This window comes from Paralichthys olivaceus, chromosome 11, assembly GCF_024713975.1.
Source record: "Paralichthys olivaceus isolate ysfri-2021 chromosome 11, ASM2471397v2, whole genome shotgun sequence".
Taxonomy (NCBI): domain Eukaryota; kingdom Metazoa; phylum Chordata; class Actinopteri; order Pleuronectiformes; family Paralichthyidae; genus Paralichthys; species Paralichthys olivaceus.
The window spans coordinates 17,345,601-17,361,144 of NC_091103.1; the positions used below are offsets into that span (position 1 = coordinate 17,345,601).

Consider the following 15,544-nt stretch of genomic DNA (forward strand, 5'->3'; position numbering starts at 1 on the left):
GTTGACATCTATAAAAAGTCTACTGTACTGTTATATATTTATTTATTTTTACTGTCATATATTAAGTAGTAAAAAGCTATTACTCACTTTCTAGCTCCATTTTGTTATGTCCCAGCCATTTTGTTTTTGTGTTTCCAAGCCTTGCATTTGTTTGCTGTTATTATTATGGCTGAAAGTTGATGTCATTTCTAGTGCTATGAGTTATTTCACGTGTGGACTGACTCCAGTGACGTTAATGTTTGTTTAACATCATTGTTATTCTCTGTCTGCTTACTTTAAAAGCACTATACATTCCATTTCCCTTCAGCTAAATGTTTGCTCACTCCAAGTATGTTTGCAGATTCTGCAGTGTTTCCTCCTTTAGTTCACTGTGTTGGGAAACCAGGGAACAACAACAACACATGACCTTTAGTGGCACCGAATAATGATGCCAGCAGAGATTGTACAAACTCAGTTGTGCAGACAGACTGGAATCAAACCTTTTTTTGTTACATTTGAATGTTTTAGAATGTAGTTTTTCTATTTATAAGTATTCACCAGAGTAACTAGCTCCATGCTGAGTGACCCCTTTCCACCATATGTTTCAAACCCCAGTCTTCTCAATTATATGGTGAAGGATCAGCTGTTCTTAAATAATTCATTTGATCTGATTCATTAGATAGTAGTCAACAGATATGAGTACTTTGAATTATCCTTTACAAATACAATCTGAAGTTGCTGCAGTATGATGTAAAAGTGACCTTAACTTTGGCCTGATAGACAAGTGAAAGGATCTAAAAGATTTGATAATCTGCCAAGAAATTTTAATCAAAATAAGACTAAACACATTTCTCCAATTCTGTTCTGTTATCAAGTGTCAGTTTGGTTGTTTTTTTTTAAACACAAACCGGATCCCCTTGCTGTCAGAGCGAATCATCATTAACTGAAAGTGATGGCTGTTATTTATTTGTGCTTGCCGCTGTGTGGTTCACTCACTCACCCGCTATGTGTTCGCTTTCAAATGAGGCGTTTAAGACAGCTGTTACCCAAATAAGGATATGTATGTTTGCAGTTGTACATTAATAATACTTGATCATACTGATGCTTATCCTCAAATATCACATCAGGACGTACTGTATATTTGGTCCTGCTTTACAGCAGAAGTCCTCAAATAACTACAGATAGACAACATCAGTGTTTATCTGCATGATACAAACAGACAAACCACGTCCTCGAATCACATTGAAATTAAATCTAATCTAATCTAAATAAAACATCTGGAGTATTCTAGTCCCATTATGTGGCGTGTAAACATCTTAATCGCATTATAACTTGTGATTGGAGAATCTAACTGCTTCATATTCAGATGTTGCTCTGTAACATGTAAACAGGATGGAATATTTTATTCACAACTCACCGAACATTATAATTGAAATGAAATTCAGAAGGAAGGTAATGGTCAGACTATTGTTGTTCATGCAAACATTTTATCATTGTGCAAGTATAGATTAAAGTACACTGGCAAAATGTAGTTAAGGGAGAAGAACATCATGTTGATGAAACATCTGACAAAGACCGAACACATCTGACAGGCTCTGACATGTGATGTGACAGATATTGTTATATAACAACATAGCTCATCACTGTTGTGGTTTTTGGAAGATGAATGTAAAAATTCCAATAAAATCTCCAAGTTTCTGGAACTCATGAGGGAGAATTTTCTAAAGAAGCTGTTTGACTGCAGGACCATTCTGCTAATAAAAGGAAACGCAACGTCTCAAGTTAGATTCAACATTTCGCAAGTATGATGTTGGATTTGAAATGATCTGACCTCTGCATGTAGGTTTGTGTAAGTGTGTAAGACATGAAGCTTTTAATTTATCTGCTCTCACGGGAGGTGACGAGGAAGGAGATTGGCAGATAGATCATATTAAAGGGGAACTCCACCATCTTATTGTTCTTGGGAAGTTCTGCCCGATGTGTGATTTTTTTTCTTTTCACATATTTTCTACAGGAAGGCTTTTTTGGCTGAACACTGAGTATGAAAAAGACAAAACTCTGGGGGTGTAAAGTTAGAAAAGAAATGAGCAAGACAATCCACACAACTGCCAGCAATCGAGTTGCAGTGGATAATGTACGTACCAGATTTAGACAAAGTGAAACAGAAAGATATCTCTGCTTCTGTTGCACTGATTGACTGAACCTGTCAATCTTGAGTTGTTGAGAAATCCTTTAAAACACTTTCTGACCCACAAGATTGACCTTGTAAGAGACCTGTTAGAAGAGTTGGTTAGATACACAGGTTATATCCATAAAAATAAAAAATTCATACACTCTTGAGACACGAGTGGGTGATTCAAATGTTCACATAAGCTCAAAGCTAGAAAAGAGGCTGAAGATGGCCTCGGGGCCTCTGATTATTCAGGACCAGAAGAGATGAAAGGAAAAAATATGTACTTTACAGAAATTTGTAGTATTTGTATTCTTTAGTATTGCATGGACTTTTTAAGCTAACTCAAAGTGACACATGCTGTGTAAATATTGTATTGTGACAAGTGTTAAAGGGATACTTCCCCGAAATATGAAAATTCGCTCATTATCTATGCACCACTATACCAATGGAGGGGTGGGTGAAGTGTTTTAGTTCACAAAAGTCAGCTGAAACATGGTGTAAATGACGCTGTTTCAGAGTTTCCGGTGTTTAAGAACGCAAATGTCTGAATCACTTGCATTCGACCTTTTCCTGAACCTCTTTGTAAAATGTCCGTGGAATGTACAAGTGAGAATACAGCAGGAAAATTCACAGGGATTGAGTGGGTGTGTTGATGACCTTTCTAACAAGCGTCTGATGCGAAACTCGAAGAAAGCAAATATGTCAGGATGAAAGGTGCCATACATGCAGAAGACTCTACTAGAGATGCCAGTCTGGACGTGCACTGGACATCTTGGTGTCTGAATTGGCTTAAAACAATCAGATCAAACTGGAAAGGAGCTTTTGGAGGACGAGATGTTGACGTTATCGTGGCCGTCCTGTGTCAGCCTGTTTTTACATTACATTTTCACCTCAATGCCCAGCAGCTTGTTTACAAACACGATGCATGTGATGTATTCGTGTGTTGAATGAGAAATTATTCAAACTGTCAGTGAAATGATATCAAATCGGAGGGGGAGGCTAACTGGGACTGAGACGTTAATCTCATTGGAGAGTTGAAGGTGTGCCTGCCTGAGCTAAGCCAATAATTAACATGAGCACGGGGTGCATTTGGGTCACGGTGCCATCTTAATGGGTAACGCTGAACATGTGCTTGGCATGGCTTGGCTAATTGTGGGAGGGTGTGCTTGCGAGGCACCTCAGTCCATCATCTTGATCGCCATGGGAACTGGCGGATAGGATAATTAGCTGGACGGCATGGCACAGCGCAGCGGCAGCTATAGGCACAGGCAGCAGGATTAGGGATGCACACCATGATGAAACTAATAGAAATGGATTTTTTTTACAAGCTGTGTAAAAGTTTTAGTGAATCATTTACAATTAAGTGGCAGCAATATTTACTTCATTCATCTTCAAAACTCTTCCTTTTTTACATCCAATTTTCTGTTTATCACTAATTTCAAAAGCCAAAAGGGAGGAATAATAAAATCCTTGTCTTTCTTAGAAGTTATCAATTTGTTCTTTATTTCCTTGCATGTCTCCTTATCCTCTGGCTCCGACGTCTCCTCTGTATTCTCGCTTTTCACTTCAAATGCTTCCTGTGTGTGTTACACGTCTCTCACATACTGACTGTACCAGCTGAACTGAATGGAAAAAAATGTCATCGGGGAGATAGATGTTTTTCATTCTGGTCAATACGCCTGAGACATGGACAGTCAGTCAACATCGCACTGAGATGTGGAACTTTAAGTTTCCTCCACATTCCAGCTATGAATGTTAAACCAGTTTGTTTTAGTCTTTTCTCAACCACTGAAGTCCTGATTGTGTCTCGACTGTATGTCCCGTTTTCCGTCTTCCTCCCTATACCAACCGCCCAGCTTTCTGTCTGGGTGGCCAAGGCCAGTAGGACCCCTGTACTCTGTTCTTTCTTTTCAAATCTCCTCTGTTCCCCTCTGTCTCTAGTTTTGTCTTTGCTATGTGTGACCAAACAGGCAGATCTGTTCTTCTTCTAAAAGACTGCTGGATACCACACAATAGGCCTCAGATTCTGAGTCCAGGCTGTGTTCTGTCTGACTTGGAGGCCGAACAAAGAGAGGAAGGAGGAAAAGAAATGAAAGCATCAAGGAGAGTGGTGGAGAAGTGGCTTCAGAGAGTTTTTGCAATGTTTGGCAACATATGTTCTACTTGAGTGCAGGAGGGAAGTGTGTGTACAAGAAGAGTACTGTGGTTTACTGAGGTTGTATATTTAAAAGAAGTATCCCCTTATGTATCAAGCTTTTATCAAAGCAACAATATGCGCAGTGAGTTTTTTGTCAGTTGTCACATAATATTTTAATATTTAAGCAGAACTCATTTATGCCAAATTAGATTTTTCTGAAACACAGATATTCATGGCCCCCTGAGGTCCAATCCTTGCAACTTTGGTGATCCACTGAACTTTCCGTAAATGGCATCATAAGCCAGAAAATATTGAATCAACTTGCGGTTGATGTACATTCATGTCCACCCATGAATTCTGATTTTTGTTTCTCTAGCACAAGCATCTGCTCAAAATTTGAATGGTCCAATTCTTTGGTTTCTGATTTAATAATAATATAATAAAAGTAATTTAATTCCCATCAGCCTCAGGTGTACTTCGTGTTTATTGCTGATTAGCACACGTTAGCATGAATATTATACTTGCTGAATATAATCATGTGAGCATTATGAGCTGACGGCCTCCTTACATTAACATTTAGCTCTCTTGTATGATTTAATAAAATTATTTTAATATTTTCTTAAATTGTCATGTATTTCATTTTCTACAGTGGAAAATGCTCTGAAAAATTGCTATATTATCGTAAATTACACAGAGAGGCTTTTTCCTTCTTCTCCATTTCTCTTTCTCCATCTTTTCTAGCCTCCTCCTTTGTATTAAACCTGCTGTCTAACCTAATTTCATTTAGGCATATTCATTTTAGTGTCTTCACTAGACTATAATGTTTCTGTTTAATATCATACGAGACATCTCAAGAACATATCGTTCATATATTATTATTAGTGGTAGTAGTATTTATTTTGGACTGTATTATTTGATTGTGTTGTACCTTGTGCACCTGATTAAAGTTTCCCACCAGGGATTACAAATGACTGACCTGAACTGAACTCTCCCCCTCTCCCCTCCCTCTGTGTCAGGTACTACATGTCTGGTGGCCTTGCTGTCTGATAAGGAGCTGACGGTGGCCAACGTTGGAGATTCACGCGGAGTTCTTTGCGATAAAAACGGCAATGCCATTCCTCTATCGCACGACCACAAACCTTACCAGCTCAAAGAGCGCAAGAGGATCAAGAAAGCTGGTGAGTAAGACTTTTCTCAGCTGATTCTGAGCAACAGAACAAGGCTTTAGATAAAACTTAGGGGAATATCACTGCTCAGATTGTTGTCATGGAAGCAAAAAATAAGTTCTTACGATCGGAGCTCAAAATCATTGTCCTTTTTTTCCACACACTGCGTCTCTGTGCTCGGTGTGACATCAAAACCTAGTGACTGATAACACAGTCTGTTTCCAGAGCAGTGCAAATGCAGCCAGAGAGTGCACAGTATTTAAGGTGTATCTTGAGGCATAACTCTCCCTGCTACCATATCTGCATTCTCTGTGCTGAGGAGAGTAGATGGTAGGTTGCTAGATTACTGTGGTCACCAGCTCATCATCTCCATCTAATGGTCTGATTGGGTACTGAAAATAAAACGAGATTTAGGTTGCATTTTGTTGTTGCCTACTCAACTTTTTATTCAGGTATAATGCAATTTTGCTACTTTTAGTAACTTTCATTAAGTTCTCATGTTCAGGAAACACATGTATACTAATAAAGATTCCGTGTTCAGTGACCTTCTCTCACAGGATAACATGATCTTGTTGCTGTGGTGTCTCTGTGACACATTCATGTAAACAAAAAGACACATTATACCAGGTTCCCCAGGTAGAGCTGTTGATCTGATTAGATTTAGAACAACTTGTTGCACATATTTTCATTTTGACAAGGGAAATCAGATTTTCTCGAAAACGTTGTTGATCCTAAAAGACTCATTGTTGTCTGTAAAACTCCCCGTAGACAAGTTTGTAGATAAAAATAAATTATTCAGAATAATAAACAGATTCTATTCACACAATCTCAGCAGTATCATTATTAACAATGCAATGTTTCTGTCATAGACATTCAACATGAAACAACTTCTTGATACAGGAGCTGCAGGCTGCAACAACAAATAAAAGAGTCAAATGACAAACCCTAAAGACAATTTTCCCATCAATGTCTAAAAATCCCTTAATAGGGAAAAAATTAGACCAGCAGTGTATCTAAAGATTCACAGGATACACTGGAGCCATTTTTAGGGAGATTTTGATATGTATTTATAATGTAATGATCACTTCAAATAGATTCTGATAGATTTATAGTAATTTATTATATTTAAGAAATTATTGTTTTATTATTATGATTTTTAACCTTATGAAGATTATTTCCAGTTTATTTTATTTTTAATAAATCATATTCTGCATTGCCTGGTCAGTATTTTCTACACTGAAAAAAGTAAATTGGTGGATGAACTTTAATCGGTAACACAATTGCAAATCTTTTTTTAATCATTTGTTTTGTTTTGTTTATGTTGGTAAACAGTTATTTTCAATGCATTTACTTTTACTTTTCTATTACGTTTCATTTTCAATCAACTAAACTAAAAACTAAATACTGAAAGAAACTTCAAAAATCAATTTTCAAATGTTCAAATAAATACACCGGTACGCCCACCAGTAATCATACCATCGCACTGAATGAAAAATATTGACTGTTTTCAAAACATGATGAAGTGGTTGATTTTTTTTTCATTCAATTTAATTTGTGGCACAAACAAAGAATTAACTTTTTTACTACAATTTTATTTTTATTTTAACCATTTTTGGCTAGTTGGTATTATCGCCGTATAAATATTTCTATAGTATATGAAGCAATAATTCAGAAATAACGAAAGATAATGACTACGATAATTTTATTTAATGCCATATTAGCTTAGCTACCACCTTCAGCAGCTAACAGCTCAGGTTAATACCTCATTGTGTTTAAAAGACATAAAGAGAAAGAGAGGAGACTTAAGGAATGTTTGAGGTCTTCTCTATCACTAACTGCAGTTTATATAAAACATTTTCCAACAGTTATGTCAAAGCAGCGAGCTATAGAATCAGAGGCTGCTAAAGAAGCTGACAGCACAGGGGTTGTGTCCTCTGCTTTTTCTGGGAATTTGGGGATTTTAGTTAGTTAAGCATAGATTATAATAGAAGGTTACACATAATGGGATTTGGGGGGTGGGGGCTGACAGCGATAGTTTATAGCCTGCAGTGGCCTGAACTCTCCACCTCAGTATTTTTAAAACCCTGGCTATGACCTCGCTCAGCAGGATCTGGGGAGGCAGCCTGACCTAGTATGGAAGTCTTCATCTCCTTCAGTCATTTCCAGGACTATAGTCCCTGCTCACAAATCTGCCAGAGCCACTGAGGACATGCAGCTGCACTCGCAGGATGTGACATGAATTGAAATGTATCCAACATAAATAATTTGTTCCATGAGTATTAACGGTGAGTGAAAACATGTCAGTGGCAAGGATCCATATTATGATTCTCCCTTTGATGTGAACATGACCGAGATGAAGAAACGTGCCGGCTGGTTCAGATGAAGAAACATAATCTGGTATCTTGGTGTTATAATAGCAGCAACACAAAGCCTCCTTTTTCTCACTTCCTCTCTTCTCCCTCCACTCTGTTTTTCCTTCACTTCCCCCTGCTTGTTTTATCATTTTCAAACTTCCATTTTTTGCTCTGACTTCCTCCTCAGGTGGTTTCATCAGTTTTAACGGTTCATGGCGCGTCCAGGGCATATTGGCCATGTCCCGTTCTCTGGGCGACTACCCCCTGAAGAACCTCAACGTGGTCATTGCCGATCCTGACATCATGTCCTTCGACTTGAACAAGGTGCAGCCGGAGTTCATGATCCTGGCGTCCGACGGCCTGTGGGACACCTTCAGCAACGAGGAGGCGGTCCGCTTCATCAGGGAACGATTGGACGAGCCTCACTTCGGCGCCAAGAGCATCGTCCTCCAGTCCTTCTACCGTGGCTGCCCTGACAACATCACCGTCATGGTGGTAAAGTTTAAAAGCAAGGCCAGTGAGCAGTAGTCCACCCATCTACCACATGCAGTATCTATATCTTGTTTGAATAGGCTTAAGAGGAAAGATTTAAAAACCAGTCTATTGGGGATGGCTGTGTCCAGAATTGGGGGAAAAAGCTAATAAATGGGTCAATTGTTAAGGAAAGGTTTGGTAAGAGTTAGGGTTATTGTGTGTGTGTGTGTGTGTGTGTGTGCGTGTGTGTGTGTGTGTGTGTGTGTGTGTGTGTGTGTGTGTGTGTGTGTGTGTGTGTGTGTGTGTGTGCGTGCGTGCGTGCGTGCGTGCGTGCGTGCTTGTGTGTGTGTGTGTGTGTGTGTGTGTGTGTGTGCGCCTGCGTGCTTGTGTGTGTGTGTGTGTGCGCGCGTGTGTGTCACATTAACCACCACTTCATTTATTAGCCAATTACAACAGATAACATGGAGTTCCACTTCGATATTATTTCAAACGTGATGCCTTTCACTCAATATCTACGTGACCACTAATTTAATTTTCATTTCATTTCCCACATCATCTAATTGAACCTACGTCTAACAGGGAACTGCACTGAAAATTCTGTTGTTCAACACGTTGGCAGGTTTCTTTTTTGTCCCTCAGTCAAACACACATCACTGGTGCAAAACATGAATATGAATTACTTCCCTTTATTCATAAACAATACATATGATGACATGCCTGACATGCTTGTTCAAATATCACCATTCATACTGTGCAGCAATAGAACAGATCGCATTGTTACATCACACTTGCTGAACGTGAGATTTCTCGATGTGAGAAGTGTTTTGTCTTGAATTGCCCCGTTTTTACTTTTACTTGTTTTTTCACTTAAAATAATTTCTAGTTTTTGATTGTCAATCATTTTTAAAACTCTGATCAGGATCCTTGTAACGACTGATAATGTAGAAACTGTTTGATAGTAACGCAGCTTGTCACAGTGTCATTTTAAATGGTTATAAAATCTAATAGTCTTTTTAAGCAATACATTTCCAGACCATGTGGTGATATTGTAGTAACATCGCACTGACAGCAATAACATTGACTTTAATTGTACAAACCTGTGAGCAAAAGATAATATGCTTTCACAGTTATAATAGTAATTGATGTAATAATTGGCCATTATAATTGTAATACTAAATTAACAATAATTTTCCATGTAATTATTGGTTTTACAACTTTTAAATCACATATTGACATGCTATTCCATTATCTGACTTTTCCTACATTTTCACTGCAGATATATATCAAACAGACAACTCACTGTTGATGTGTCTTGTATTAACATCGTATTTGTGCAGAGAAAACTCATCATTCATCCCGACCGTCACTGCTCGATCTCCGTTCCCCTTAACTGTGACTCAAAATGTAACAAGCCTTTGAATGAAACGCATTATTGTTGCCTTATTTTTTTAGCTGCTCATTTCCTGTTATGGAGTCTGCTGCCAAAACTACGCCCTCTGTTTTTACTCTTAACGCAGTCGGTCATACCTTGCACACTGCACGACCTCAGTGTCATATCTCGTTAACTCTGGTGTAGAATAGCATTGTTGAGAGAATGTCTCTGAGAGACAGGACATTGTAAGATGAATGTTATTTCTGTCCTCATGTTAGTATCACCCCTCCGCTGTTTATATGACAGTGCGCCTGCTCCTGGATTGTTTGACTTCGGAGATATATACCAGATAAAAATGGTTGGTTTGTGCTTTTTCAGTTCTCATTCTTCCCTCCATGATAATGTATGTTACAGAATGTTTATGTGGCATTTGTACTTGTTTTTGTTGACTTTAATAAAACTGTAAAGAAAAGAATTCAGAAATTTTAAAATGTACATCAAAAAGGTAACATTAAAATGATAAATGATCACTTTCTGTGTTGTGTGTGACTGTTAAGATGTATGTAAAAAGAAATTTATACTGCTATAGCACAGAAACAACAACACTGAAGGAAAGGGAAAATTCCACACATGGACATTTTACGAAACATAATCCTTGCAAATCAATATCCATCCATCTATACACGACTTTTCCTATGAGGGTCAAGGGGAGCTTGAGTTTATCCCAGCTGACGTTGGTTGAGAGGCAGGCTACACCCTGGACAGGTCACCAGCGTATCACAGGCCCAACATACAGAGATGAACAACCATTCAAACCCACAGTCACTTTAGAGTTTTGGGATGGGCTGTAGGGAAAATCCATTCGAAAACAGGGAAAAGATGCAAACTCCACAACTGAACAGGGAGTCAAACCAGAAACCTTTTTGCTATAAGGCCAACCACTGTACCACTGTCCCACCTGACCCAATACCTCATACAAAAAAAAGGAAAAATAAGACAAATATTCAGTTTTGCACTTTGGCTAAACATTAATCATGAGAGCTTCTTTTCAGAAAGTTCTGTTATTGGTTTTTTTATGTCTTGTTTAAAGAAATTGCAACTAATAAGGTTAATAAACAGTAAAAAATCAAAAAGGTAAAAAAAGATAATCACTTCCTGTTTTGTTTTAGAGAGTATATTGTACAAACATAATAAAAACTATGATAATTTAGCATAAAGTCAACAACACAACAAAATAACAAAGATAATAAAAACTAACACACTTGTGTGCACTTAAATCAAAATAATAGAAAAGCACTCATGCATCAGTCAACATCAATATTCCTATAAAATATCATTAACGCTAGTACTTTACAGAAGGTTCTCTGTCATTGTTTATTCTAAAGATAAAAATTCTATACATTTATTTTGTTTAAGGAAAGGAAACATCTGTGATCCTTTACTATTAAAAAGCCTTATTTTAGTGCATCTGTGCCACCTGCTGGGTGATTAGAAAATAGAAAACAGTACTAACATTCATCAGTCCCAAGTCTGGACGTACCAGTCAGCAAAATAGATAGTAGTATTAATAAGTAAATAATAAGAACGTGAGAAAAATGAGAATGGAAACTCATCATGTATCCAAAAATATAACATATAAATTAGCCTGCTCTGTCCATCACAATGTCCAGTTCAAAAGGTCAGACGGCATGAGAAATGAGAATACATGCTGACCATGTTTTTGTCATTGTACCAACTGGGACATTTTTGTACATCCATGTTGATTCCAGATGACTCACTGATTCCCAGAAGCTCTTTGGAGGCTGCACCTTCAGCCAACATGTTGTGAGTCTAAAGATAAAATCCCATTTACAACCAGCAAAATTTCCCTGTGATGTCATCGCTGCATGACATCCATACAGGAAGAGACACGACTCTCCAAACATGAACTTCCTGGTTGCTGGTGTGTGTGTGTGTGTGTGTGTGTGTGTGTGTGTGTGTGTGTGTGTGTGTGTGTGAAATGTTCATGGGGCAGGTGGGATGTGAGCTGTGGTAACCAGAGAACTTCATGTTTGCACCGTCACTTTGGATATAAATAGTGTTCCTGTAAGCTATACGCAGGGGACAGAAGGAATCCCATCACAGACAGAGGGGAGGGGTCACTATGGCTGTGCGTACATAAAGCATACTGATTGCAGGCAGTGGTCATCAGAGACCAGACACTGTAACCCTGCACATATACAGTACGGACGGACACAAACACTAGAAGACATTCCTTTTTGGATATAGACAAACTCTACATTATTATGGGTATTTGTGGATCCATGCTTCGAAAGCAGGCACAGGTCCTGATGCTGGGCCTGGACGGCTCAGGGAAGACCACCCTCCTCTACAAACTGATGTACAACGAGAGCGTGGTGACCGTACCGACCGTGGGCTTCAACGTGGAGTCGCTGGAGACAGACAGGAGCAGCCCGAGTCTGACAGTGTGGGACGTGGGGGGTCAGAGGAAGATGAGGCCTCACTGGAGGCATCACTACACTGACACAGCCGGACTGGTGTTCGTGGTGGACAGCTGGGATCAGACACGGCTGGACGAGGCCCGCAAAGAACTCCACCGGGTAATTAAATCAAATGAGACTTAATTATTTATAAGAGTAGCACTTTTTCTTCAGTTGGGTGTTTGACCTTCACTGCAGAAAAATCTGCTGGAGGAGGAAAGTTTGTCTCTGCTCACTTTAAATCTGAGTCGTTGTTTAAACTAGTTTGTATATTTCAGTATGAAGCTGTCACACAGAACATTTCAGTGATGATGTGAAATTAAGTGTGTTAAACTTAAACTGATGTGACAAATATTTGCATATTCATAGATTCTGGATTTTCCTCAAGAGAGATTTTGCATGAGGATACAAATTATTATTCATTGTTTTGTTTGATTGTGAGCAGGATTATGGAAAAACAACTTGGTGGAAGGATGTGGTATGGGTCAGAGAAAAAACAATTTTCACTGATTTCCTAAAAAGAAATACATAAATCTTGATGAAACAAAGCAGGCTGATTTAAAACATTCATACAAGTGTGTGCAAATTGGTGCAGCTTGATTTACTTTTAGGGGCCTTGGTGGAGGTATGTGCTCTACTGAGTACCATAGGTATTAATGCATTCATAAAAAAAACATACAAACTGTAACTCCTAATATGAAGACCCCATCAGTGTGTTTACACATTTAGCAATGACTCATAGAAGGGTATAACACCCGTAGTTATCTATAGTGATAATTTATTACACATGTTAACAAATATTTTGTGTTACACAGCTACAAATCAAAAAGGCAGATTCAAAACTGATTACATGGATGTGTTCTCATGAAGGCATTTTGGTCTTAAAGTTTCATTCTTGAGAAATATTTGTTCAATAAAAAAATACTATTTCAATTCACTGTCTGCTTAATGGATTTCTATGTTTCAGTAGAATAACTATAGGCTCACTTTTCTTGCAGCAAGAAACACAATATTTTCATCTAGAAAAGTTTGTCTTGCACTGTCTTAACTAATGTGTTCTGTACTTTGTTTTCTTCCCCTACCAGGTCCTGAGATATGAGAGTCTCCGAGGCGTTCCTCTCGTTGTCCTCGCCAACAAACAAGACCTTCCAGCAGCTCTGAGCCCAGAGGCACTTTGTCTGAAACTGGACCTGAGCAGAGTGTGTGATGGCAGAGCCTGGTTCATCCAGCCCTGCTCCGCTGTCACTGGGATGGGACTAGAGGAGGGCTTCCGGAGGATAGTGTATCTGATGAAGACCCCACTGAAACAGACTCAAGAGGACATTAAGGTTAAGATGAGGTCAAAGGGCTTCAGTGCCACAGCCGTGAAACAAGTCTTGCTCTGCAGGAGGTGATGGATGAAAATCTGTCTTGACTCGTCTGAGATGATTTGCTGTTCGCCTCTGTCAGGCATCAGCAAAGAGCCACTCTGTAAGATCAAATGAGAGGAGGCGGTGATAAGATGATACGATATGAACACAGTGATTAGTGTTAATATCTGTGAAAGGTGAAAATAACCCTCACAAGCCTCACATGAAATAATGAATCTGTCAGGATAGACACAGGTTGTGTCAAAATCATGAGATTCTCAGTTTTACAAGACAATAAAAGTGGAAAAACAGTAAAACAATGCCCAGACGTTTCTTTGTCTGTAGGTTGTGAGGGTTAACAGGACCATGGAGGGGAGAATGTCTCTTTGCACGAAGATAATAAACTACAAGGATTTTGTTATCAATCTCGGATTATCAGGGTGGTTTTGAGAAAGCAGTTGATATGTCACACAACATTCAGTACAGTCTACCAGCGTGACCACCGTTCACAGAAAACAAACAGGAATGTTCTTTTCCATGTGTGGACTGTTTCTCTATATTTCTATGCATTTATTTATATTATTGTTAACATCACATTATCATTTTTTATATATACGAAAACAAGAATAGCCTTTAGGTTGTTGCACCAAACCTATGAAATTGTTTTGTCATATTTTTTTGCACTGAAATAAAGTGTGTTGCTGTTTTAAATATCTGGAATTGAATGTGTTCCTGTGGTCCTTGAAGTCAGAATGATCCTCGAGTAAAAGTATTTAATTCTAATCAGATTTAAATCAAGACTGATTCCTGTGTCAGGCCAAACCTGACCCATCCTATGTGACATTAGGATTCAAGATTCAACACTTTATTGCCATATCAATACAGCTGGTCTTGGTAAAAAATACACCCACACTCAAAACACATAGCAAATCCTAAAACCAATGTTTCAATAGATCAAACCAACAAGCATTGCTTCAAAACATGCATTAGAGGGAAAGATTATGGAGCAATAAGAAGTACTTCATATAAATCATTAATAAAATTCAATCAAAAGCCAGACGGACATTGGTACCATGATTTCTTATCTCACAAAACAAGTACAAAGTTTCCCTTAAAGAGGTCAATAAAATTTAACTGCTATACACCGAGAACAAATGTGTAGTAATATGATTTACTACTGGACTGTATTAGTTGTACTTGTGTGTTTCTGATAACCTGACTAATGTGTGCATCGTGCTTTGGATGGACTAAATATTAGTAACACCTCTCATTTTAAAGGTTCAGTGTGTGGAATTTAGTGACATCTAGTGGTGAAGTTCCATGTTGCAGCTGAATACCCCTCACTTCACCCTCCACTTCCAAACATGACAGAGAACCTGTGGTAGCCTGCAGTTGTCATAAAAACTCAAAAGGTGTTTAGTTTGTCCAGTTTGGACGACTATAAAAAAAACATGGCGGCCTCCGTATAAAGGACCCACTCCTGATGTAAATATAAAGTATGTAAATATAAAGGGCCCATTCTAGGGTAAAGAAAACAACAATTTGTACAATTTAGATGAAACACACCAGTGAAAACATCACTAGGATTATTTTATATTCAACTATATTCAATAGATCCTTTCGACCTAAATCTTACAGCCTTGAATGTCACACAGAGGATCAGCAGTCACCGGTTAAAGTAAACGTGTATATTGAACAAATGTGTAGAAATATGATTGTGGAGTTTTGTGAGTCATCAGGAATCAACATGCATGTACACAAATGTCCCAGTTAGTACAATGACAATAACAGGACAGCATGTGTTCTCATTTCTCATGCTGTCTGACCTTTTGAAGTGATCACTTAGACTGGACATCGTGATGGACTGAGCAGGCTAATTTGTATGTTATATTTCTGGATACATGACGAGTTTCTGTTTCCATTCTCATTTTTGTCACGTTCTTTGCACTGTATTAGTTGTACTTGTGTGTTTTCTGACACACTGACTATCCTGTACATTGGACTGTGGATGGACTAAATATCAGGAACAAATCTCACGGAGGTGTCCCACAGAGGACACA

At 38.4% G+C, this 15,544-nt stretch overlaps 2 protein-coding genes across 2 annotated transcripts in view; both read left to right on the plus strand.

The window, feature by feature from the left end:
* The window catches only part of ppm1lb (protein phosphatase, Mg2+/Mn2+ dependent, 1Lb), a 50,065-nt gene extending 39,880 nt beyond the window's left edge, over positions 1-10,185 (plus strand). Inside the window, exons 3-4 of the mRNA XM_020088578.2 lie at positions 5,306-5,467; positions 7,997-10,185. Coding sequence (XP_019944137.1) covers positions 5,306-5,467; positions 7,997-8,337 — 503 coding nt within the window. The 3' untranslated portion in view covers positions 8,338-10,185. The remainder of the gene's footprint in view (positions 1-5,305; positions 5,468-7,996) is intronic.
* Positions 10,186-11,821: 1,636 nt separating this feature from the next.
* Positions 11,822-13,659, plus strand: LOC109630395 (ADP-ribosylation factor 6). Its single transcript, XM_020088579.2, has 2 exons — positions 11,822-12,255; positions 13,221-13,659. The coding sequence occupies exons 1-2, from the start codon at positions 11,941-11,943 to the stop codon at positions 13,527-13,529; spliced, it is 624 nt and encodes a 207-aa protein (XP_019944138.2). The 5' UTR covers positions 11,822-11,940; the 3' UTR covers positions 13,530-13,659.
* The last annotated feature ends 1,885 nt before the right edge of the window (positions 13,660-15,544 follow it).

What these genes read in the sequence shown, in the direction of transcription:
- LOC109630395 (XM_020088579.2), top strand. Translation starts at nt 11,941, where the DNA reads ATGGGTATTTGTGGATCCATGCTTCGAAAGCAGGCACAGGTCCTGATG. An exon ending in CCCGCAAAGAACTCCACCGG is followed by an intron (nt 12,256 to 13,220) that starts GTAATTAAATCA and finishes TTCCCCTACCAG; the next exon opens with GTCCTGAGATATGAGAGTCT.